The 26163-nt window shown below is 36.0% G+C and overlaps 3 protein-coding genes across 4 annotated transcripts; 2 read left to right on the top strand and 1 right to left on the bottom strand.

The window, feature by feature from the left end:
• Positions 1-260: 260 nt before the first annotated feature.
• On the top strand, positions 261-6375 carry tex30 (testis expressed 30). 2 transcript variants are annotated; one of them, XM_046841444.1, is made up of 5 exons: positions 261-409; positions 2652-2885; positions 2970-3021; positions 3180-3391; positions 6136-6375. In XM_046841444.1, the coding sequence occupies exons 1-5, from the start codon at positions 392-394 to the stop codon at positions 6292-6294; spliced, it is 675 nt and encodes a 224-aa protein (XP_046697400.1). In that variant the 5' UTR covers positions 261-391; the 3' UTR covers positions 6295-6375. The 2 variants fall into 2 exon arrangements, with proteins under 2 accessions (XP_046697400.1, XP_046697409.1); XM_046841453.1 differs by having other exon boundaries at positions 278-400.
• Positions 6376-8345: 1970 nt separating this feature from the next.
• Positions 8346-14731, top strand: nepro (nucleolus and neural progenitor protein). Its single transcript, XM_046845985.1, has 9 exons — positions 8346-8551; positions 9494-9648; positions 10688-10776; positions 11449-11577; positions 11967-12044; positions 12208-12581; positions 12676-12731; positions 13888-14138; positions 14227-14731. The coding sequence occupies exons 1-9, from the start codon at positions 8419-8421 to the stop codon at positions 14639-14641; spliced, it is 1680 nt and encodes a 559-aa protein (XP_046701941.1). The 5' UTR covers positions 8346-8418; the 3' UTR covers positions 14642-14731.
• A 1573-nt stretch (positions 14732-16304) lies between these two features.
• On the bottom strand, positions 16305-20720 carry slc10a2 (solute carrier family 10 member 2). The gene is made up of 6 exons (XM_046842415.1): positions 20122-20720; positions 18875-18993; positions 18582-18670; positions 18288-18463; positions 17940-18097; positions 16305-17205 (listed from the first exon to the last, which is right to left on the bottom strand). Exons 1-6 carry the CDS (start codon positions 20499-20501, stop codon positions 17024-17026), a joined length of 1104 nt encoding a protein of 367 aa, XP_046698371.1. The 5' UTR covers positions 20502-20720; the 3' UTR covers positions 16305-17023.
• Positions 20721-26163: the final 5443 nt, after the last annotated feature.

Here is a 26163-nt window from a genome sequence, read left to right on the forward strand (position 1 = left end):
CCTATTTATCTCTTTAAAGCTGCTTTGGGACAATGTCCATTGTTTTAAAGTGCTATACAAATAAAACTTAATTGAATTAAATCTGTTGTAAAATCTTCATAAACACAAATTCACTGCACATGTGCATACAGTTTATTTTAGTATTATTCGATTGAGGGGGGGGTAAACATCGCCCCTTTCAATCCAATCAAATTTTCATTTGGCTCCAGCCCTAGTCTGAATGACTGAGGTGTTGAAGGCTTTCCAATCCCTTTTAGCAATCAATTCGATTACTTAAGTGGATTTTTGGCTGCGTGTGAACGTATACTTCAGTTTTTGGAGGTATTGTGATGCTCCTCCTTGTCACAAGATGGCGATATACAGCAGCTCGTTGTGGTCGCATTGAACGAAAATGGAGGCTGTAAGTGAGGTAGTACAATGTTGGTGTTGACTTTTCTTTTAGCTGGTTATTTCTTCGGGTTCATATTAAGCAATACAAAAGAGTTTAGTCGTGTAGATTTACTTGTGGTCCCTAAACATTTATTTCTAATTGCATATTTTTGGCTCATCTGAATGTATAGTGTTTGTCATGTATACACTTTGTAGATACCTGAGTGCACCTGTATAGAGGGTTTTATAGTAACAACTCTACCAATGATGTGGGGAACAGATGCCTCTAAACTGTTTTAGATACAGGGTGTTCAGGTTCAGAGGTTGAAGTCCTAAAGAGGAATTCATTTGGTCAAAGATCATTGTGCCTTATGTTCTTTTTCTCAAACATCTGAACACATGTTTATTACTTCTAAATCAGTGATGAGCAAACTAGGGCCCAGGGTGGCCCCTAGTAACCTTTCATTTTATCTGCCATCCAATATAGCGGGAAACAAGTAAAAAAATATCCATTGTCACAGATTTTCATTTCTAATTTAACATACTATTTCCTGTTTTATTTGTAGGATAAGAAACGTTTGGCAAGACCTCCCTCTGTGAGCAGACTTTCAGTCTGATGATCTTGTAAACTGAGAGGCAAACAACTGACTCTCACCTACAGTACATAATATCCTGACTTTGTCGATTAGGCCAATTTAGAGAAACGTTTAAAAAATAATGAGCAGCTTCATGTCTCTTATTAGATTATATTGCGTTAAAGCTTGAATATTTATTATTAGGCATTGGTATGAGGAACTGAACTATATTGTACTATAAATGGGAAATATTTTTTATTCGAAGTGACACTAGAAACTGTAAGTTACACTAGAAAACAATGAAAATATAACTGCACTAGTGAAATCACAGTAATCTAGTTTTATTTAGAGTGCTTTCTTAATCCCAAATGGAAACTGTCATTTTCTTATATCCCAGCTTGTCAGGAAGCTGGGGTCAGAGGGTCAGTCATTGTACAGTGCACCTGGAGAAAATAGTTCTAAGCTCAAGGTCCCAACAGTGGCAGCTTGGCAGTGCTGGAGTTGGAACCCCCAATCTTATGACCAGTAACCCAGAGCCTCAACCACTGAACCACCACTACCATTTATTTCTAAATATTATGAAATCATAAATAAGGGGAGGTATATTATAACATTTCCTTTTAGCCCATAGCCCCTTAATCAGGCTTGATTCTTGGCCTTTTATGGGAAAAGGTTTGGGCATTTCTGCCTTTAATTATGTATGGATGTCTATAAAATGCTGTCAGTAAAAATAAATAATATTCTTCTCTTAGTTTTATGAAATATTTAGTTTTTTAAGATTCATTATGAGCACACACACACAAACACGTGTGTGTGTGTGTGTGTGTGTGTGTGTGTGTGTAATATATATATATACAGTACAGACCAAAAGTTTGGACACGCCTCATTCAAAGAGTTTTCTTTATTTTCATGACTATGAAAATTGTAGATTCACACTGAAGGCATCAAAACTATGAATTAACACATGTGGAATTATATATGGAATTATATACATAACAAAAAAGTGTGAAACAACTGAAAAATGTCATATTCTAGGTTCTTCAAAGTAGCCACCTTTTGCTTTGATTACTGCTTTGCACACTCTTGGCATTCTCTTGCTGAGCTTTAAGAGGTAGTCACCTGAAATGGTCTTCCAACAGTCTTGAAGGAGTTCCCCGAGAGATGCTTGGCACTTGTTGGCCCTTTTGCCTTCACTCTGCGGTCCAGCTCACCCCTAAACCATCTCGATTGGGTTCAGGTCCGGTGACTGTGGAGGCCAGGTCATCTGGCGCAGCACCCCATCACTCTCCTTCTTGGTCAAATAGCCCTTGATGCCTTCAGTGTGACTCTACAATTTTCATAGTCATGAAAATAAAGAAAACTCTTTGAATGAGAAGGTGTGTCCAAACTTTTGGTCTGTACTATATATATATATATATATATATATATATATATATATATATATATATATATATATATATATATATATATATATATATATATATATATATATTGCAAATTTAAGCAGAGCAATGCAGTGTAAATATAACGTCCATAATAATGAAAATGTTATCTATCATTTTCAATATATAGGTGAAAGGTCACTGCAATTTTTCCTTTAATATGAAATAAAAAATACACATGTATTAATAGACTTTATTTTATACTAAAACATTTACCAATTTAATGTTAGATAGTTAGTTTTGCAAATGTATTCTATTTCTATAGGAGAAGGTGTCAATCCCATTTGGATCCAAATCTCTGGAAGGTGTTCTCACGGTTCCTGAATCAGATCGTGTACAAACAGCTCTCATACTCACACATGGAGCAGGGGGAAATATGAACCTGAAGTCATTAATGTCACTGGCACAAGCAGCCGCCATGTCTGGTCTGCTTTGCCTCCGATTCACATGCAAAAGCCTGAACCTGGCGCACAGAGTGAGGGCGTATGAAGCAGTCGTGGTAAGCGCAGACTATATATACAGTCCCGGTCATTGCACTCTCGTCCATACAATGTATACCAAGCAGGATTTTATGTGTTTACAGGTGTACATGAAAACACTTGATAGATTTCCACTGAATAATGTTTTCCTTGGGGGTAAGTGTACAGTGCTTTAATATCTACAGTGAATTTTTATATCCCATGCTGTCCAATCACGTCCATTTTCAGACAAACTTGTAAATACGATACGATCCTGACAACATAATGCTTCTTTTCATACACACTTACATTTTGGACCACTGTGTGTTTTGCAGGACGTTCGATGGGAGCTCGAGCTGCTGTGGCTCTGGGCAGACAGTTGTGTGTCAAGAAAGAGGTTAATGTCCAAGGTCTGTTGTGTGTTTCTTTCCCCCTACATCCTCCTGGCCAAACACATGCTCATGTTAAACGTAGTGAGGACCTCAGAGCACTTTTCCACATTCCTGTGCTGTTTGTATCTGGGACTGCAGATAACATGTGTAAACGGGTGAGTTTGGTTTGAATGCATTTATTCTAGTTTCAATATTATCTAGTATTGAAGATCATTGAAGATTTTTCTTTGACCACATTTCTTCCTCAAAGGTGATGATTCCTCACTATCCTTCTAGTTTTTAATAATGCGTTAGACAGTTCTTAACCCAATTTTAGTAGTTTCAGCAATCTCCTAAAATGTCTTCTTTGCTTGATTCTTGCCAATAATTTAACCCTTCTGAAACAGATTAACATCTTTTCCATGACCACAGGAAGTGTCTTCCAACATGGTTGTTTAAGAAAGGAGAAGCTACTCACTGCATCAGTTACAGTTAAATAACTTGGTGTCGGCTGAAACATATTTATCTATGCAGTAATTATCCAATTTGAGGCTCTTACCTATTTGTATAGTTAATTTCAGGTGGTGCCTCTTTTTTTTTTTTTTTTTTTTTTTGGGGTATGGGCATTTTATTAAAATGAAACCAACAATGTCCTCCACTATTATTAGCACCCTTGGTTAATATAAGCAAAGAAAGCTGTGAAAAATTGTCTTTATTGATCGACCAGATTGATCTTTTGTTTACAAAAATGTTTGGCTGATATCATGATATCAAACAATTGCAAATACAACATAGTTTCATTACAGAAATACAGAATGTGTGGCACAATTATTGGCATCCTTTTACAGTGCTGAGTCTTCTGCTTTAATGCCTGATAAAGTTAGAGAACAATTGGCCGAAGATCTGAGACCTTTCCTCTCACAGAATATTTCTAGATTCTTCACATTTCTTCTTCAGTTTACCAAACAGGTTTTCTATAGTGTTTGTCAGGGGATTGGAATGATCATGGCAGAACCTGAATTTGAAACAGAACCAAAGATTTGGTGTTGTTTAATATATGTTTTGGATTGTTGTCCTGCTGGAAGATCCAGCCATGGCCCATTTTAAGTTTTCTTTTTTTTTTTCATTTTTTAAGCACTGTCAAGTGTTTGTTTAACATTAGTTGATATTTTGATAGTTAATGAGCCCATTTAACTTTAAAAAAAATTTAATTATTTAAAAAAGCCACCACCTTTTTTAAATAATTACATCTGGCATGGAAAGAATGAATAGTAATGTAACAGTGATACAATTTTATTCATTCCTATTTTAAATTTATTACATTTTTTTTTTTTTTCTGCAATAATACATTTTTAGTAACATTTTAAATGTGTATTTTGAAGAGAATTCAAATGAATGGCAACCTGTTTAAACTGTAAAAGCTCAGATGTGTTTACTATGTTTAAACCCTGTAAATGTCAAAGGTTTCAATAAAAAATAAAATAAAATAAAAAGCCACCACCAGAATTACATTAATCCTGAATTCAATTATTTTGCCAGAGACTGCTTCAGAGTACAAAAAAAAATAATGAAAGTAAAAAAAAAATAGATGAAATATAATTGAAGAATAAATGAAATATTTTATATATAGCTTGATTCATAATATTTCCAGATATTTGGAGCCTCTTGATTATTTGCCTTGATTGGCAAATTGGCAACTCTTACTTCTGCTGTTCTGTTCTTATAGCCAATTTTATATTTAGTGAAGCTGAAAAAATATTTTACAGTATTCCTTAGTCTTATCTATTGTGATGAATGACTAAAGAAATTTGGCATATGTGTTGCCTCATACTTATACCCCAGAAACAAGAAGTCAGGAAAATCTTAATAAAATTTGAAATATAAACTCATGAGATATGTGGCTTTCAACCCAGTACTTTTCTGGATTGCTCAAGGACTGATTTCATGTATTTATATATGAAATAAAAATAATGTGGGAAATGTTTATCCAAGGCACTTCATCATCTATAACTTATATATACTTTGAATGGTTGACCGTAAAGCTCAAAGTGTCCTATTTCCAAAGAGATCAAAATTGTGTATGTAGCCAACTTTTTTTCAGGAACTGTTAACATTTAAAGTTAGATAGATCATTTTTAGCTGTGAGTCCCAAAATTTAGGCTGGGTGGGGCGGGGAGGGGCGAACCAGACATAGTCTCAGATAAATGTTTGTAGGACTTTAATTTGTCTTTATATCTTCATTTAATTTGAAATATAAACTTATGACGTGGCTTTTTACCCAGTACTTTTCTGGATTGCTCCAGGATCGATTTCATGTATTTATATATGAAATAAAATAAATGTTCAATGCAGGAAATAAGGTACTACATCATCTATAACGTATTATCTTTTTGAGCAATATCAACTTTGAATAATGGACAGTAGAGCCTAATTTGTCTTCTTTTTAAAGATATTTGAATTGTGTATGTAGCCCAATTTTGTCAGGAACTGTTAACATTTTCAGCTGTTATTCCCAAAAGCTGTGGTGAAGGCTAACAGGTAAATATCAATGGCAAAATACTTAAAATATATTTTAATTATATGAATTCGTAAGTGTGCCATTGATTGTGCCAGACATGTTGAAGAGAGATATATTTTTATCAAACTGTGTTGTGCAATTGCTTAATATCCATGAGATCAAAATATTCACAAAAAAAATGTTTTGCTCAGATTTTCCATGGGTGCCAATAATAGTGGAGGGCACTGTATCTAATTATGAGTAATGATTATTGTTTGACTTATTTAACTTTTTACTTCCAACTTCTGGACAAAATGTATCAATGATTCACATGTACTAGGTTGAATCACTAAACCAGAAGTAATTTTTTATGACATTTTTTTTAAAGAATTAAATTATAAAGAGCTTGTATTTTCTTCTCAGCAACTTCTGGAACATGTTGTGGAGGATATGGAGAGCCCATGCTCTCTGCATTGGGTAGAGGGAGCTAATCATGGGCTGGCTGTGAAGGGGAGAACTGAGGATTCTGTCTTAGATGAGGTCAACTCACAAATCATTACATGGATACTAAAACATGTCTGAAATTAGATGCTATACTGACATGACTGATTTTTTTTATGCTGCAACCATTTTTTATAAATAAAATAAAATCTTAAAATTGTGTGCCCTTCTGATGTACTTCTAAATTCTAAATACTTCTAAACTTCTTGAACTCTCAAGAGACTAATTAAATTGATTTAGTCAGTGCAGAAATTGCAAATTACAAGAATAGGCTGAATTCCAAGTAGGTGCTCATTGTAGGTGTACTATTAGAGACTACATTCCTTTCTGCCCATACATCTGATTAGTGGTAGTCCCTTCTAATTGATTTCACTTTTCTCAACACTTGAACAAACCAACCCAGAAATCTGGATTTCCACTGTGGGATGGGGCAGAGGCCAAAGCACTACATACTCACTGTGCATAACGACCGATTATCTACAGCTGGTACATGTATACTGGCAGAATGCACTTGTGGTCTACTTGTAAAAATAGTTAATAATTCTATGGATAAAACCTAATTATCTTCACTCACAGTATCTCACAAAAGTGAGTACACCCCTCACATTTCAGCAACCATTTTAGTATTTCTTCTCAAGGGGCAATAATATAGAAATGAAATTTGGATATATTTTAGAGTAGTCAGTGTGCAGCTTGTTTAGCAGTATAGATTTACTGTCCTTTAACTCCAAATGGCCTATATTTTAGTGCTTTTAATCGATTAACATATTTAATTGCGATTAATCGCTTTATTGCCATGAGTTAATCCATAATTTATCGCAACTTAATCACACCATTTATCTGTCCTAGATAGATAGATAGATAGATAGATAGATAGATAGATAGATAGATAGATAGATAGATAGATAGATAGATAGAACTTTATTGTCAATGCATTGTCAGGTACACATCAACGAAATGCAGTTTGGCATCTACCAGAAATGCAAAATGAAGCAATCGTGCAAATAGTGCAGATAAATATGTGGCATATTTACAACATGTGATATATATGTAAGCATATGTACAGTGAATAAATATAAAGGCTTTAGCAGTGCAACTGTACATTAAATGAATATTAAATTAAGTTATTAATACTCTAATCAACATGGGCATAGACAAATATGGATGCTTTATGCAAATGTATGTTTATTATTAGTAAAACCAAACTCAACATAGAGCATTAAGATAAAATATTCTTGTAAATGTAAAGTAATTATGTTATTTTAAATTATGTAAATTATCAGGACACCAAAAAGAACTTTTGCTATGTTTCCACACGGACAGTTTTAATTGCCGGATGTGTGCATCAAGGCGGATTTTGGTGCTTATACTTTTTCTTTAGATCTGATTAAAGAAAGGGCGTCGTGAATAAATGTGTTGTGTTGAAGGTTTTAATTTCCCCTTTTTTATATTTATTTATTTATATTTTTCATCCAAATGGTCAAACAGAAAGGTGAGCATTTCATGAGTATATAAATCATTGTTTTAGGTGTGGGCAAAGATACATGAAAATGAAGCACAGGCACAACAGTAACTGGTATATTTTATTATATATATATATATATATTACAGTACAGACCAAAAGTTTATATATATTATATATACAGTACAGACCAAAAGTTTGGACACACCTTCTCATTCAAAGAGTTTTCTTTATTTTCATGACTATGAAAATTGTAGAGTCACACTGAGGGCATCAAAACTATGAATTAACACGTGGAATTATATACATAACAAAAAGTGAACTGAAAATATGTCATATTGTAGATTCTTCAAAGTAGGCATCAAGAGAATGCCAAGAGTGTGCAAAGCAGTAATCAAAGCAAAAGGTGGCTACTTTGAAGAACCTACAATATGACATATTTTCAGTTGTTTCACACTTTTTTGTTATGTATATAATTCCACATGTGTTTATTCATAGTTTTGATGCCTTCAGTGTGAATCTACAATTTTCATAGTCATGAAAATAAAGAAAACTCTTTGAATGAGAGAGAGAGAGAGAGAGAGAGAGAGAGAGAGAGAGAGATTTAATCTTTAATATTGTATAGGTAATAAAAGGATTTGGGAAGATTATAGTGTCCCAGAGAAAAAAAGTAAAATAAATCTAGAGCTAACAAATTGCATTCTGTTTGGGGGATTATAAATGGGGGATCTGGCAACCTGGATATGTGCCGTAAAAGTCTTTCAGTTCCGGTCTCATGTTGGTTGAACAACATGGCGGCGGAGCCTTGGAATAAAGTCAATATTCCGTATCCATGTGCTACTGCGACTTGTCGAATCAGTTTTGACACCAGGACAGGTATAATTTGTGTTGTTCAAGCCGATCTGTTTGTAGACGAAGTTTTATTTTGGCGTATTCGGTCTCTGTGGGTCTTACACATGTGGGGTTGATCATTTACACGTGTGTGTGTGTGTGTGTGTGTGTGTGTGTGTGTGTGTGTTTTGAAAGTCAGTAGGAGTTAGACAGAGTACATGTGTGTGAATGAGAGGGGGGACAGTGGAGTGGTGTGGTTACAGGGAGGAGAAGGTGGAGGAGTGCAGGTACCTGGGGTCAACAGTGCAAAGTAATGGAGAGTGTGTTAGAGAAGTGAAGAAAAGAGTGCAGGCAGGGTGGAGTGGGTGGAGAAGAGTGACAGGAGTGATTTGTGATAGAAGAGTATCTGCGAGTGAAAGGAAAGTTTATAGGACTGTGGTGTGACCTGCGATGTTGTATGGATTAGAGACAGTGGCATTGAGTAAAAGACAGGAGGTGGAGCTGGAGGTAGCAGAGCTGAAGATGTTGAGGTTTTCATTGGGAGTGATGAGGATGGACAGGATTAGAAATGAGTTTATTAGAGGGACAGCGCATGTAGGACATTTTGGAGACAAGGTGAGGGAGGCGAGATTGAGATGGTTTGGACATGTGTAGAGGAGAGACATGGGGTATATCAGTAGGAGAATGCTGAGGATGGAGCCGCCAGGAAGGAGGAAAAGAGGAAGACCAAGCAGGAGGTTTATGGATGTGGTGAGGGAAGACATGCAGATAGTTGGTGTGAAAGAGGCAGATGTAGAGGACAGAAACAGAAATAGCTTTATAACCAAGTATGCTTACACACACAAGGAATTTGACTTGACGTCAGGAACTTCTAGTGCAGGAGAAATTAGACATAATGTAACAGAATAGTAAACCAGACAATTAAATAATGCAATATATACGTGATCATCATCCAGTTGACTTATTAACGTGTTGGTTAAATTGTAGCCTCTGTAACGGAGGCTGTGCAGGTGCAGTGTGAGGGTGTGCTGAAGCTCCTGGACAGCCAAGTGTTGCACACAGAGATCCGAGTTCTTCGTGAGATTCTGTATGTCCTGAACAACAGCCTCAGACAACACAAACCCTTCCGGGCCATCAAACAGGTCTCCTTCCTTTATTTTCCAAATCCCACACTCTCATCTGTATCCACTGTCTCCCACATATTAGTGTTTTCCTTCCTTTTCTTGACCAACATGATGAGATGACCGGTGAGCTTACAGTTTGATTGAAGCCTTGCAGAATATAAAATATGTTCATAATTGACAACTGCATTTTTTCACTGTCCTGTTTAAGGCTTTTCACATTGCAGATGTATAATATTTAGATAGAATAATAACAGAATTTTACAATTTCATGTTCACCAATTAGAGTAGAAATACAGTGTGCTGTTCACTGGGTGTTTTTTTTTTTTTTTCTTCCATGTTCTGCTATTGTCCCTGGTTCCTCCTTAACACTTCCTCCTAGAGTCTGTGATAGATGAGGTGAACACACACATCTGCCTGCTCTTCTTAATTAAATTCTCCAGGAACTACACTTTTTTTTTTTTTTTATAAATGCTCTCCAGCATCTTCTGCATCATTTTAAGATTTTCCGATTGCGGCTAAATTATTTTTATGTTTCATCTTTTCACACTAAGGACAGACAGATGAGGGACACTTTTACATCGTCTGTATTACAAAGAAGTGCAATCATTGATTCTCAAACAGGCAGCATGATGCAGTAAAAGCTTTTGAACAGTATGATTGGTGTAATTTATTATTTTTTGTTTTATGTGATGTGTAAATTTTTTCAAAGGGCAATAAATGAAAAAAGATTAAAAAATGAAATAGATCACAAATCATAAAAAACTGTGTGTGTGTGTGTATGTATATATATATATATATATATATATATATATATATTAATTACATACACACACATACATATTTTTATTTTTTATACAGTTTGTAGATTCTGCAAGGCAACTGGAAACTTGTGGCCTCACCCCCCTTTTTTTCAATTGAAGTGTGTGTGGGGGAGTGAAGTGGGAAAGGAAACACTAAAACGTGCATGATGGGGTTCTCCGGTACCAGGGAGCATTTCAGACATTAGGTACTGTTTACGATTTAGAGGATGACATGTTTGCATTTGTGTGCACTGCAGGTTGAGCAATGCATAAAGCGGCTGAAGGAAATGAAATTGCAGGGAGCCTTGCAAGATCTGCACGAGCTATGCCCAAACCAAATTCAGAGGTAAAACAATTCTGGGGGACAAATGGCTCAAAAAAAAGTTTTACAAATGGATGATTTTAGGTGTAATACTAAAAAGATGGGTGTAAATGTCTCAGACTTTTGCCTGTCCAGTTGTATCTGGTCTAAACCGTGAAATGTGAATTTTGTTTGCACTGTTACTAAATAAGTATTATAATGTATTATGATTATAACTCTCTGCACTTGGCATGTGGCAGATGCGCTTCTCCAAAACAACTTACAATCATCTCATTCATACAATTGAGCAGCTATGGGGTTAAGCGCCTTGCTCAGGGGCCCAGAGGTGGCAGCTTGGTGTGATTGGGATTTGAACTTGCAACCTTTGGATCCAAAGTCCAATGTCTTAACCTCTAAGCTACCACTATTATATATTTAACTCTTATTTAAAGCTATGAAATATCAGAGTCTTTTCTAGGCTGATATCTTTATTTTAAACCAATCTAGATTAATATCCATTCTGACATGATGGCCCTTGACATTGGGGGTTTAAGCCCCAATATCCCCAAGCTGCCACTTTTTTGTATCACGTCTGACCCCCAGCTTCCTAATGGGATATGCGAAGAAAGAATTCCACTGTGCTGTTATGATTGTCCCTGCGTAATCTTCCCCATGGTTTCCCTACAGATTATAGACATGATGTTTTCTCCGTTGCAGGACTGTGGGAGTTGATGTGGGACAATGTGAAGTCCCCAGTCAGCCCATGCTTGAATGGTTTTGTCTAAAACTGTTGGGAGGCTCCAGTCTTCTCTGCCGTTCTATGGATCAGTGCACCAAAGCCTTCTTGTATCCAATCTGGCATGCATGCTTCACTAACATGCAAGGAATATTACCATGCATCAATATAGACTTTTTTTATTTATATAATGTTATTAGGCATGAATTACAGTATTATGGCCAAAACTGTGTGGGCACCATCTTTGTATCAGGTCTCTTCATGCTGAATCAGGGTCTGACCTGATTAATGCTCTTGTGGAATGTCCAACAAGAACATATATGTGATATTTAGGTGTCAGCAAACCTGTGGTCATATAGTGTATGTCTAACATCCACTACAAGTGTTTGTGAAGGAGCCATTGCATTATAAATGATGTAAAAGCTAATGATGTGATACTCCCGGAATTAAAATTGAGTCAGCTCTGTGGTATAAAATTACTTAACTCTTCCCCTGACAGATTGGTAAAGCAGCATCTTTATTTGTCCGAGTTCATTGTGCTGAACGTGGTGCTGACAAGCCTGCTCAGTCGACTCTGGTGAGTCTGGGGAGAGTCAACATTTTTACAAGAAGTTACAACGAAAATGTTTGACTTATAACAAAGCAGCCTCCATTTTTTATATATATATATATATATATATATATATATATATATAATATAAAAAATTTAATTTGTTGCTGTTTACATACATTGTGTACAGGGTCTTCTTCCAAGGCATCCTGAGAGCTCTGGTGCACGTGTATGAAGTAATCAAGAATCTGCTCCGTGAGGTAGTGCAGTGTCGACCAATGCCCTTCCTCACTGACTTCATCCTGCCTGGAGACCTGACAGCATTTCTGGGCCCCCCTTACTTTGACCTGCTCAAAGAGATGAGTATAGATGTGCCCTTTGGGATCAAGAAAAGCACAAAACCCTCTCTCCTCAACAGGCTGTTTGAGGCAGGTAGTGAGGAACAGGTGGGAAAAGGTGAAGAGCAGGAAGAAAGGGAGGTGATTCAGATGCTAGCCACCGAGGAAGCAACATCTGATATAGATCTGGGAACGGCTATTTTGCGTCAAGGTCCAACTTGCTTGCGTAAGTCAGATTTCTTTGTGAACTCTCCTTATAGGTGCATATATACTGTATATAATGTGTTCTTTATTATTTCTTCATTTATTTTTTTTTGTAGGACCGTCCTCAAATTTAGATATAAAGGTGATGCTGCAGCCACAAACCTCGAAACAGGTTATTGGATTTATTTGAATTTCTGAACTTAAATGTAGAGAATATACAGTGGTGTGAAAAAGATTTCTTGTTTATTTTGCATGTTTGTCACAGTTTATTGTTTCAGATCTTTAAACTAATTTAAATATTGGTAAAAGGTAACACAAGTGAACACAACAGGCAGTTTTTAAATGAAGGTTTTTATTATTGAGGGAAAACAAAATCCAAAACTACATGGCCCTGTGTAAAAAAAGTGTTTGCCCCCTTGTTTAAACTGTGGTTTAGCCCACCTGAGTTAAATTTTTCCAGCCAAAACCAGGCCTGATTCCTGCCACACCTGTTTGCAATCATGAAATCTATTAAATGGGACCTGCCTGACAAAGTGAAGTAGATCAAGATCCCCAAAACTTTTGGGAAAAATACTCTGTGGACTGACGAGACAAAAGTTTAACATTTTGGAAGGTGTGTGTCTCATTATGTCTGGCGTAAAAGTAACACTGCATTTCCGAAAAAGACATCATACCAACAGTAAAATATAGTGGTGGTAGTGTGATGGTCTGGGGCTGTTTTGCTGCTTCAGGATCTGGAAGACTTGCTGTGATAAATGGAACCATGAATTCTGCTGTTTACCAAAAAAAGCGCTGTAACAGACTCATTGCAAGTTATCGCAAAAGCTTGAGTGCAGTTGTTGCTGCTAAGGACGGCCCAACCAGTTATTAGGTTTAGGGGGCAAACACCCTTTCACACAGGACCATGTAGTTTTGGATTTAGTTTTTCCACAATAATAAAAACCCTCATTTAAAAACTGCATGTTGTGTTCACTTGTTATCTTTTACTAATATTTAAATTAGTTTGATGATCTGAAACATTAAACTGTGAAACATGCAAAAAAGTAAGAATTGTGTTCCTTTAATATTGGCCATATTTTGTTTAGTTTGTGCTCTAGTCAGGATTTAAAGGTGCAGGAATCATTTCAGAATCAGAAAGAGCTTTATTGCCAAGTATGTTTGCAATTACAAGGAATTTGTTTTGGTGACAGAAGCTTCCAGTTGCACATAAATTTTAATATTTACTTTAAAAAAATACACATTTTTCTAATATATTCTTACTTGTACACAGCTTAAATTATGTGTTGAGAAAGAAAGTTGATTTCTTGTTTGGATGTACCTCCTGTCAGTATACAGCTGAAGTGTTTACAAAGACAACGTCTCCTGGGCAACAGAGCTCTTTCAGCCCAGCTGTACTCGATCAGAAGAGGATGTTCTTGAAGAAGCTGAAGACATCCTCCACCATTAGGGACATGACTGCACATCTTGAAGAGATAATGGGCTGGTGTAGGAGGAATAAGCTGCATCAGGAACGCCGTTTTCTTGCCTTCACGCTCCTCGGGTGCAAGAGGATAAACACTTTGGAGTGTGATGGAATTAGGTAAATATGCTGAATTCGTTTTTAACATGTGGAAATTGATTGCATTAATGTTTGTAATTATTTTATTTTGTTTTATTTTCAAATCCAGTGTTCAGAAGAAACTGAGGAGGCTTGCAGTTAGAGTTAGTGTTCTACTTAAAGGAGCCTCCTCGGTAAGACCTTCCCCTTTTCTTCAGAGGAGGACAAAACACTACTTCAGAACACGTTTTCTTACACTTATGAGACGCCATGGAAGCGTCAGGAACCGAGTTGGAAATGTCAAAGCCATGCGCCATGGCCAAATAGCCAAAGACCTTTTTAATGCAACTGCAAAATCATCGCACAAACGCAGAAAGTACATGAAAGTTTCACCTCTACATAAAGATGTGATATCAGGAAACAGTGACGTGTGCAGTCCAAAAGAAAGCAAAATGAAAGCGACGGAGAAAGCGACGAGTCCAGTGAAATCGAGCCGTGTGCACAATGATGAAATTGATAATATTTTTGCATCCTTTGGCTTATAGTGTATAATGATGTAAGACAAAATCTTGCAGTATTGGTTTATTCATGCATTTGTTTATGTATTAAACCTGCTTTGGTAAAAAAAAAAAAAAGATTCTGCAAACTTTGTAAATGAGTGATGGACCGTGAGATGATGACATCAAATTTTCTTTCTCTTGATACTTTTGGAAAGTGCTGAGAGTTTGATGTAAAGACCTTTTCACATGAGGCTCAAGAATGGAAACCCATGTCATTCCAGTTTGAGTGAAATGTTCTCTAAAACCCACTGTTTTATCTCGAACACTGTAGGAGATTATCACTGTAATGCTTTTGTGACCCTTGAATCCACCCATGTGGAGTGTCATCAAAAGAATGTTGAAGATTTATGGAACAATGCTGCAAGCACAAAAGCAATCACTGCAGATGACACAATATAAAATAGTTTTGTCTAATTGTCAATGTCTTAATGGGAAGGTTGCAGAATACCTTTCAGATAATGTCACAAATTGTTCATGAATAGTGTCTTGAAGGTTCATTCTGCTATATATCAACTGCAGTGAAAGTTCAGTCCTATATGACAAGCTCTGAAAGGCAGCTTTTTGTTCTCCCAAAAGCATCTAGATAAAATATATTAAAGACTCAAAAGAGATGCAGTCCAAAGGAGAAAGTGTTGGCAAGTGGTCATTAGTACACACACACACACACCTTGGCAAGCAATTAACAGCATGTTTTTTTTTTACTATAAAGTATACATTTCCCTACCAGCCAGTCTTTTTTTTTTTTTTTTTTGCAGATGCAGATCTGTTTTGTATATGTTAATCAGTAACATAATTCAATGACTGATCTAAATGAATAAAAGCTAGATTTTTCTTTAGATTTCCCAGTTGGGAAGCTGGATTTGGCAGTGACACAGCACCCCTGGAGCATAGAGAGTTAAGGGCCTTGTTCAAGGGTCCAACAGTGGCAGCTTGGCAGGTATAAGGTTTGAACCATGATCTATAAATGTATTACACATTGCACGTGTTTCTTTTAACTCCCAACAAACCCACGTGGGAGATAATCATGTAGATCCTGTACCATATTTTAATGTCTATGGTGAGAATGCAGATATCAAGGATGAAAAACTAATTTATTTACACATTTTTAATAAAGAGAGAGCGAGATAGATATAAATTATACCAGCTAAATAAAAAATAAAATACAAAGAATTCAAGTCTAATCAGTTGTGTTCACATTCAAATAATCAGTCACTTACTATTACATATATTCAAAACTCGGGTATTGTTTTATAGCATTTTGTGTCAAGTTAACCAAATGTACAATATATAAAACTATGAAGAATGTTTTAAAATAAGTCTGATTAGAAATAGCACATAAACCAAATTGTATTAAATTAAAACATCAGCTGGACTTTTAGCAAGTCATTTTACATATTCCCTCATACAGTTTAAAATAAAATGCTAAAAACAGTGAATACTTATATATATATATATATATATATATATATATATATATATATATATATATATTATACAGTACAGACCAAAAGTTTGGACACACCTGCTCATTCAAAAAGTTAATTCATAGTTTTGATGCCTTCAGTGTGAATCTACAATTTTCATAGTCATGAAAATAAAGAAAACTCTTTGAATGAGAAGGTGTGTCCAAACTTTTGGTCTGTACTGTGTATATATATATATATATATATATATATATATATATATATATATATATATATATATATATACACTCAGAATATCCAAAAGAAATGTGAAATATTTCATGTGATGAAAAGGTGATGTGGTTAAAGTTCATGAAACTTTGCTTCCAGTCTTCCAAAATGTTGAGAAATTCTCAAAAATTCCAAATAATACACCAAATAATTAAAAGGAGGCCACATGTTAAATAATAGTGTATAATTTCACCCACATTATATTGTTTGTGGATACAATATATATTTATTTAAACAAATAATAGTTTCTATATATTATATGATCATATACAGTATATATATATATATATATATATATATATATATATATGTGTGTGTGTGTGTGTGTGTGTGTGTGTGTGTGTGTGTGTGTGTGTATATTTGTTTATTTATTTATTTTCGATCAGCTGGAACTGATCAGTCTATGAAAGAGTGTATCCTGAGCACTGAGGCTGTGTGATTCAGCACATTACTCATAAAGCAAATGCTGGAAGAGAGCTCTTTTTACTGATTCCATTGATACACTCAGGTTTTCCTGCCACATGCAATCAAACGACCGATACTTTGTCCAGAGGCTTAAGAACAGAATAAATAACATGTCCTAAACAGCACACTCATTTCACCACCCAGGAGCAAAATGGTGCTTGCAGTTAATACCCTTCTGCCTGCAGAAGGCAGTTCATATGGACACAGCTCACAGATGAGTGATTGCTCCCTTTCCTTCAGTGTTCCCGTTCTCATCACTCTGAAATCCTCCATTCTCCAAAGCATACTCCGGCTTGTCTTTACAAGAGGCAAGGTCCGGAGCTCCGTCGTCTTCCTCACAGTCTTCCTCAGACACAACTCCCTTCCAGTATCTCTTGTATAGCTGGTAACCTGAAACAGGAGACTTGTGTCACAAATTTGGGAAGTTGAACAAGAAAGATAGATTTGCATTTCTCAGTAAGAATAAAGAATAGACAGAGAGAGGAAACTAGAGAACCCATGAAGAATCAGAATCATCTTTATTGCCAAGTATCATAGGTTGCATGTACAAAAATCTTTTTTTTAAGCGTGCTGGTGCTGAAAAACTATAAAAACATTAAAAAAAATGTAAAACTAGTAACATAAAGTAATAAAATAATAAATAAAGATATGTTATAAATGATGTATTATATTATAAAGAATTTAACTGTACAGTTAAAGGTGCAAGGTATGTAAAATGAGGCAATGTAATGATCATTTATAAACCTTTATGGTTTATGAAGCCTCCATAAAGACATAGAAACTCCATACAGACAGTAACCCAATCGCAGCAGCAAAATAGGGACCATGAGTCAGCAAGTTTAGCCACAGGGGGATGTAGCTCCGAGCAAGAGCACGTGCTTTGCATGTATACGGCCTTGGGTTTAATCCCCAGCATCTCCAAGGTGGTTTTTAGTGTAAAAACCGTAATAGCAGTACAAAATATTTTTTATTTGTGCTCAACATGTCATTAAGGCATATTTAATCTGATCTAAATATCATCATTGAAAGAAAAAAAAAAGTAACGTGATCACACTTCTATCTTTTAGCCCATCTGTGTGATCCAATTTCTATTTTATCCTTTTAAATAGGTTGTAATAACTTACTTCCAATTGCCAGAATTGCCACGACAAGCTGGAAGATGCTGTAGATCAAGGGGAAGGAGAACATGACCTCCAGCTCATCAGGAGCAAAGGACAGCTGAACAATTGTGCTGCACAGCTGTGAGTTCTGAAATCCTGTCTCCAGCGCAATAGTACGACACCTGTAACCGACACGCATGACGAATATTTATAAAACATAAACATTTTTGACCCATGTAAAATTCATCATATATTTCCTTTTCTATAAAAATGCATATTAAACACTCTTTTAATGCTTGCTATATTTTATAGTGGTTCACAAAAGAAGCTCTAAACAATGAATCAAAGAAATATAAGGATTCTGTGTAATACCTGTGCCAGGGCTGCCCCACAAATCGAGCCAGCAGAAAGCCCAAGCCAAAGCCAACTAGTGGGTAGATTGCGCCAATTATCCACAGAGAAGGAGAAATGACCCAGGAAGACTGGTACAGTACACCACCCACCACAGCAATGATGATGATAAGAAGGATGCCCACAACAGAGCCAAACTACATAAAAAAATATATATATATATATATAAATATATAAATAATCCCAAAACATACATATAGCAGCTTTCAAGAAATGGGTATGTACAATGTGGAAAGAAATTACTGCAATATTCACCTTCAGGATCCTCTTGGCCACCTTTGGCCAGCGATGTTTCACATAGATTCCCAAAGTGACCGGCACGAGCAGACACACTAGTGTAATGCCTTGAATGAAACATTAACATGAACTCCATTTACCATCTTGTATGTGAAGACTTCTACTTAGGTTAAGCAATCAGATTGATATATAATTATATGAGAAATATCACAAATAAGCGATGATGCAGTGGTAAACATTGTATAATGAAATCCAGTTCCTTCTAATGTTTGGAGTTATATAATTACAAATAAAAATAACATCCATCTCACCTATGCTGTCGTAAGGGATCTGGATGGTATCAGATGAGATCCATGCTGAGGTGTAGATAAGCAGACAAAGGGGCATCATCCCAAGCGCCAGGATGGATGAACATGTTGTCATGCTGATACTGGAGGTGGGATAACAAAATTATAATATAACTATAGTGGGATAACTAATTTTGGGACTTAAAGATAGATATTTATTACACATTTGTGACAGTTACAGTAAGTATAATGTCTGTATACTGTGTGATACATGTGGCACATGATTATGTGGATTATAATAAATACACAATATGGCAAAATATTTGGAAACAAAGACTTTTTAAAGCATTAGTAAGATCAGATGTTGGGTGAGGAGGTCTGGGGTGAACTCTGTGTTCCAAAGGTGTTCAGCGGGATTAAATTTAGGGTGCTGTCCAGGACACAGGGATCCTTCTACTCCAAATTTGACAAAATTTGCTAAATCATATACTCATAGAGCTTGCATTGTTCAAGTAAAACTTTGTCATATGTCATTGTCATACTTCAACATGTTTAGGCTTCTTACTTTAAAAATGCTAATGCTACAACATACAAATACATCCCAGACAATTGCGTGCTTCCAATTTTTCCAGTTGTTGCAAAAATATAGGGAAGAACCACATTTAAATATTATGGCCAAGTGTATAAAAACCGTGGCCATGCATTGAAATATATCACAGTCGAATTTAGAGCTCTGATTCGGCTGAAAGTGTTGATTAATCTTCTGTCTCTGACAGCAGAACTGGTTTTAGGGCAAACTTGCATGCATATAATGTTCTTGTTCTAATACTGTAATATTTCATATAATAAAAGCTTTAATGGTTTTAATGATTTTCCTGTGAGGAAAATGTCTTTAACTAGAGTAAAGTTCGGTTTCAGCACATTGTAAGAGTCATTGGCAAAATGATAACCTTATTTTGATATGGCATGTGAGAGCTTTGTGAAGTTATTTCGCTTATCGAATTAAATAAATATATATATATTGTATATACAGTATTATTAGAATTAAAAAGAAAAATAGCAATCTGTTATTGTTGGCAAAATTCTGCTTCATGCCAGTCCAAATAACACCACCCAGTCATTGTTTAATTTTCTAACAGATATATTATTTAGGTAGTTTAGTAGGTAGAAGATAAGCCAATTTAATATCTGTGATGACAATAGTAATAAAAATAATTGGCTTTGTATGCTGTTGTTGCAAATAATAACAGAAATAGTAATGCCTGCCTCACCTGAGATCCATGTCTCCATCTAGCCAATAGGTGATAATATTAGAGTTGGTGCCTCCAGGACAACAGCCCATGATTAAGATGACCACGGCCTGTATGGGAAGAACCTGGAAGGCTAGCGAGAAGGCAAATGCTGTGAAGGGCATGATACCAAACTGGCAAAGAAAGCCAATGAAGATACCCCATGGTCGGCGTATATGCCCCCACAGTTTGTGCACTTCCACCGTGCATCCCATGGCAAACATGACCATAGCCAGCATGACAGTGAGCACGGTGCTGAGGACAGTGCTGAGAATCATATTAAAGTTACTCTCTGACACCAGGCATGATGTACCAAAGCACACGGTAGCGTTGGCATTGCAGCTCGCTAGAGACGAGGACATGATGAATCCAGTCTTAGAAGTGCCAAGTAAATCAAAAAAGTTTTATTTTAAAAATGCAAGCAAAGCAAAATGAGTTCTTAAATTTTGTAGATTCCAAAAGCGACGGGTTTAGAAGCAGAAGCGAGAGAGGATTTTGGAATGGGTCCTGCTGATCTTTGGCTTTTTTTTTTCTTGTTCTCCTTCAAACACTCCCTCCTCCCTGCTGCCTAACACAAGAGTGATACACTCTTTGCAGTCATGGTGCTCTTTAAAACATGTCCAGAACAATTAAAAATGGGCAAAGCAATGAAAAATTTACGCCTGCCAAATGCTTTTATGGGGTCATTGTCCAAATACACTTATAAAAGAATGCACATATAAAAGCGGGAAGAAAATGTAATTGTTTAACTTTAGTGACAATAAATGCACCACCTTGTTCTTTTATAACGTTATTGCATGTACATTTTATTGTGCCTTTCAAAGGAACCACCACTACCATCATTCGCATCATCACTACCATCATCTCTACTCTCCTTTGAAAGATCGTGGCTGCTTTGAGACACATGAGATGTGCGTCAGAGTGGAATGATGACAGTAAAAGAAAAGAACATATGTTGTAAAACTCATATAAGAGGTTGTATTACAGATAGGGGAATGAGGATTACTTAAAATACCTCTCGGACATTAAAGCACACACACTTTAACTAAAGTTAAATTTTAAAAATTTTAACTGAACAACAGAAAATGAGCTTAACACGGACTCAAAGTTCAACCGTGGATTTTTTGTCTATTAACTACATTAAGAGAAAATATTGTCTGGAAAAGTTATTATAACAAACATAATAATGTATACCTTAATAATATTAATAATAATTATAAAAGTAAAAAAATGAAAAACTGCTGCATATTAAATACAATTATTTATTTTAATGATTTATTTTTACACGTTGCTGACATCACTTTTTTTTATAATTTCAAACAATGGAGCTTATGGTTAACACAGCTCTCATCTCAATCCCAGGATCTGTATAAACAAATAATTGAAAAATTTTAATGAGGGAAACTGTTCCAACAGACACATTAATAGGTACACACATATCTTTAAAGAATAGCCTATTTTTGGCATGCAAAGGAAGTTGTGGTTAAAAAGTAACAATGGATTTGGTTGTACTCAATGCCCAGATGTTCTTGCAATAGATACAGATTCAGATAAGAGAAAGAAGTAGAAGTTCATACTTTTAGAAACACACAACCTGCAATTCTACACTATAAATAACATATGTCTTTAAACCTGTTTATAACATTATAAATATTTGATATTATATTATCTATTTTATATATATATATATATATATATATATATATATATATATATATATATATATATATATATATATATATAATTATAAATATAATATAATATATATATATATATATATATATATATATATATATATATATATATATATATATATATTATATTTATAATTATATATATAATTATAATTATAAATATAATTATAAATATAATTATAAATATCTATTATATTTATAATTATTTATAATTATAATTATATATATAATTATAAATATAATAGATATTTGATATTATATTATTTATTATATATATATATATATATATATATATATATATATATATATATATATATATATATATATATATATACACACTGTATATATTATATTTATATATCTGATTCTGATTCTGATATATATATATATATATATATATATATATATATATATATATATATATATATATATATATATATATATATATATATATATATATATATATATATATATGTGTGTGTGTGTATATATATATATATGTGTGTGTGTGTGTGTGTGTGTGTGTGTGTGTGTGTGTGTGTGTGTGTTTATCGTTGGGATTTGGTTATCTTGCTATGGCTGGGCCATTCCCATAATTATATATACATATGTATAAAGTGCAGGAATATAAAGTGACCATTCACATTTTGTCCACTTATTAAAGGTACATTTGACACATGTCATGAATGGTACATTCACTGCCTTCAATATTCTTTTATATCCCTTCCCTGATTAGTACCTTTCAATAATTAAACGCTACAGTTTCGTTGGCAACTCTTTGTGGCCCATGGCTCTTAGTAGAATGTAACCTGAAGCATTAAAGCGAATACTATAGCAACAGCTCACTTTTATCTAGTTTTAATTAGAATCACTTTAACTAATGGCAGGTGTATGCCATTGACCTACAGGCATAATTTTGAATATGAATGGTTCACTCTGAAATGGACTATAAAATAGTGTACAGATGTTTGCAATTAGGGTGTTGAAGGTTTTTTGTTTTTTTGTAATAAAGAAATTTGGATTTTTGATTGTTTGAAGTTTACGTTAATAATGTAAGAGGTGTGTCATTTAGGTTGTTATTTTTGTTTATATTTATATATATATATATATATATATATATATATATATATATATATATATATATATATATATATATATATATAAATATGGGTTTATATATATATATATAAACCCAAAGTGTGTATATTTTTATATTCACTGACTTTTTATATTCACTGTGTATATTAACTGCATTTGGAAAGTATTAAGACCCTTTTTTTCTCAATTTTGTTTAATTAAAGCCTGAAATTACAATCTTTAAAACTGATTTTATTTCTCAGAAAACAGAATTTTGGAAATATCTGGGTTTTCTTTTTTTTTATTATTAAAAACACTGAAATATCAGTGTACATGTTTTCAAACTTTTTTCTCAGTACTTAGTCAAAGAACGTTTGGCATCATTCACAGTTCCAAGTGTTTTTGGGTAAGACGCAAAAAGCTTTGCACACCTGGATTGTTGGACTTTCTTCCATAATTCATGGAAAATCCTCTCAAGCTCGATCAGGTTAATGGACAGCCATTTTCAGGTCTCTTCAAAAATGTTTAATAGGGTTAAAACAGAGCTATGGCTGAGCCAGTCTAGGACATTCACAGAGCCATCCCTAAGCCACTCCTGTGTTGTCTCTGTATGTTTAGGGTTGTTGTCATGTGGAAAGGTGAACCTTCGGCCCAGACTGATGTCCTGAGTATATCTCTGTACTTTGCTCAATTCAGTTTTCCCTTAACCCTGACAAGTTGCCCAGTCCCTGCTGTAGAAAAATACCCCGACAGCATGATGCTGCCACCATCATCCTTTACTTTTGGGATGGTTTTGTTGCAGGTGATGAGCAGTGCCTGATTTTCTCCAGACATAACTTTAGGAATGAGACCAGAGAATCTTGTTCCTCACAGTCCCTCAGGTGCCTGTTGGCAAACTCCAAGCAGGCTTCCATGGGTTTTGCACTGAGGAGAGGTTTCTGTCTAGCCATGCTGCCACCCCTCTTCTCTCTCTCTCTCTCTCTCTCTCACTTTCTCTCTCTCTGTCGAGATAAACATGCTCCCAAGGTGACCACTGTTCCTGCCCCTCTTCCCTCCGTAGATCTTCCCACTTCGTCCAGGCCTGCCTCTGGATAGTGTTCTCTTCGTTTGGAGGCCACTCTGTGCAGCTGGGGATGGTTTCTCATAAGCGCCTTGGGTGGTTCCATGAAATTTCTGAGTAAGAACGGGAGCTTTGAGGATGGATTTGGACTGTAGTTAATGTCAACAATCTGCTACATTGACTCAGGACTATAGTTTGCTTCTGATCACCATCACTGTACCCCGCAACATCGTATATCTGCAATAAATGGACATTCGGTGCAACCCAGATGTCCCTCTTGAGTCTGGTTCCCCTCAAGGTTTCTTCCTTTGCCATCTCTGGTAGTTTTTCGTTGCCACCGTCTTGCTCATCAGGGACAAACTTACTTATAAATAACATATTAATTTTTTAGCACCACATTATCTGTGTAAAGCTGCTTTGAGACAATGTTCATTGATACAAGTGCTATACAAATAAAAATGAATTGAAATTGAATTGAATAAAGCTCAGACTCAAGTCACCTCTCTTACTAAAGCCCTTTTTAGTAAGCCCCAATTGCTCAGTTTGGCCGGGCAACCAACTCTTGGAAGATCCCTGGTTGTGCCACAATTATTTAATATTAGAATTAGAAGGAGACCATTGTGCACTTGGGAATCTCCAGTGTAGCAAAATATTTTGTAGCCTTCCCCAGATCTGTGCCTTGCAACACTTCTGTCTCTGAGTTTAGCAGGCAGTTCCTTTGACCTCATAGCTTGTTATTTTCTGATATGCTATATGCTGTGATTGACAAGGGTCTGAATAGTTATGTACATGTAATATTTAAAAAAAATATTATTAAAAAAACTACAGACATTCTGAGAATTTTATTTTCCTGTGTCATTATGGGGAACTGAGTGTAGATTAATGAGAAAAAAAAATCAATTTGAACGTCTATAGTATCAGACAGAACCAAGTGGTGGACAGTAACAAAAAAACAAAGTAAATGCAATTTGTTACTGTACCTAAGTAGCTTGTTTACATATGTCACGCTTTGATCAAGAGTCGGAAACCAGAATACAATTAGGACGTTTATTAGCCTTGGGAGACAAACAGAAGCTAGGAAGCCACCGGTTGGGGTGGCTGGCGTGGAACTCCTCCAGGAGATCTGATGAAACAAGGAGTGAGTTTCTTACAGGGTAGCCAGAGCCTAAAATCTCAGGTGGACAGCCAGACCTGATCCCCTGGTTGGTAAGGGGGGGGCCTTAGACCACCGAGGGTCCACGAACATCCGGTTGGTTCTGAGGGCATGTCGGAGCTGTGTGTGGGCTGACTCCCACACACGCACGCTTTCCCGGAACAGGGACATAAGTCTGCCTTGCCGTTCTTGGAGCCCGGACGGTACAAAATGGTGTAGCGGAAGCGAGTGAAGAACAGCGCCCATCTGGCTTTCCGGGGGTTTAAGATTTGGTTTCTCGCAGGTATTGGAGGTTCTTGTGGTGAGTTATGACCGTAAAGAGTCCCTCCGGCCAATGACGCCACTCCTCAAGGGCCATTTTAATGGCTAGGAGTTCCCAATGTCTTAATTTTGTTCCAAGGGGGAAAGCCTCCTCAAGAAGAAGGCGCAGGGCTGACTGTTGGGACAAGGCAGCCCCTGCGCTGGAGGAGGAGGCATCTACATCCACAATGAATGGGAGCCGGGAAACCGGGTGTCGTAGTAGGGGGTCGACACTGAATCTCCTCTTCAGCTCCTAGAAGGCCTCCTCAGCCTCTGGGGTCCATGTAATGGTCTTGGCCTTATCCTTCAGCAGAGAGGTGATCGGGGCAGTGACCAAACTGAAGAACTGGATGAACCGGCGGTAGAAGTTGGTAAACCCCAGGAAGCGTTAGAGCTCCTTGGTGGTGCTCGTGTGGGGCCAGTCCCGCACCTCCTTCACCTTCCCCTCATCCATCCGTATCCCATACAGGCTAATCACATATACCAAAAACTGCACCTCCGACCGGTGGAACTCACACTTCTTAAGATTGAGGTAGAAGTGATGGTCCCTTAGTCACTCCAGGACTTGGGTGGCGTGGCCGCGGTGTTCGATCAGGTCTCGGGAGAAGATGAGGATGTCATCTATGTAGACAATCATGAATTGGCGAAGGAACGGTCTGAACACCTTATTCATGAAGGTCTGGAACACCTCCACGAAGAAGAAGCTGGAAGTGGCGGCGGGGGAAGAGGCTGGAGCGATG

Source organism: Silurus meridionalis, chromosome 3 (assembly GCF_014805685.1).
Source record: "Silurus meridionalis isolate SWU-2019-XX chromosome 3, ASM1480568v1, whole genome shotgun sequence".
Lineage (NCBI taxonomy): Eukaryota > Metazoa > Chordata > Actinopteri > Siluriformes > Siluridae > Silurus > Silurus meridionalis.

Coding starts and splice junctions, on each gene's coding strand:
- tex30 (XM_046841444.1), top strand. Junction 2,886..2,969: donor GGGCGTATGAAGCAGTCGTG/GTAAGCGCAGAC, acceptor ATGTGTTTACAG/GTGTACATGAAAACACTTGA. Junction 3,392..6,135: donor CAGATAACATGTGTAAACGG/GTGAGTTTGGTT, acceptor TTTTCTTCTCAG/CAACTTCTGGAACATGTTGT.
- nepro (XM_046845985.1), top strand. CDS start 8,419: ATGTGCCGTAAAAGTCTTTCAGTTCCGGTCTCATGTTGGTTGAACAAC. Junction 10,777..11,448: donor TGCCCAAACCAAATTCAGAG/GTAAAACAATTC, acceptor TCTCCGTTGCAG/GACTGTGGGAGTTGATGTGG. Junction 11,578..11,966: donor CAGTGCACCAAAGCCTTCTT/GTATCCAATCTG, acceptor TTCCCCTGACAG/ATTGGTAAAGCAGCATCTTT.
- slc10a2 (XM_046842415.1), bottom strand. CDS start 20,501: ATGTCCTCGTCTCTAGCGAGCTGCAATGCCAACGCTACCGTGTGCTTT. Junction 18,464..18,581: donor TGGCCAAGAGGATCCTGAAG/GTGAATATTGCA, acceptor TTTTTTATGTAG/TTTGGCTCTGTTGTGGGCAT. Junction 18,098..18,287: donor GTGGGGCAGCCCTGGCACAG/GTATTACACAGA, acceptor TGTCGGTTACAG/GTGTCGTACTATTGCGCTGG.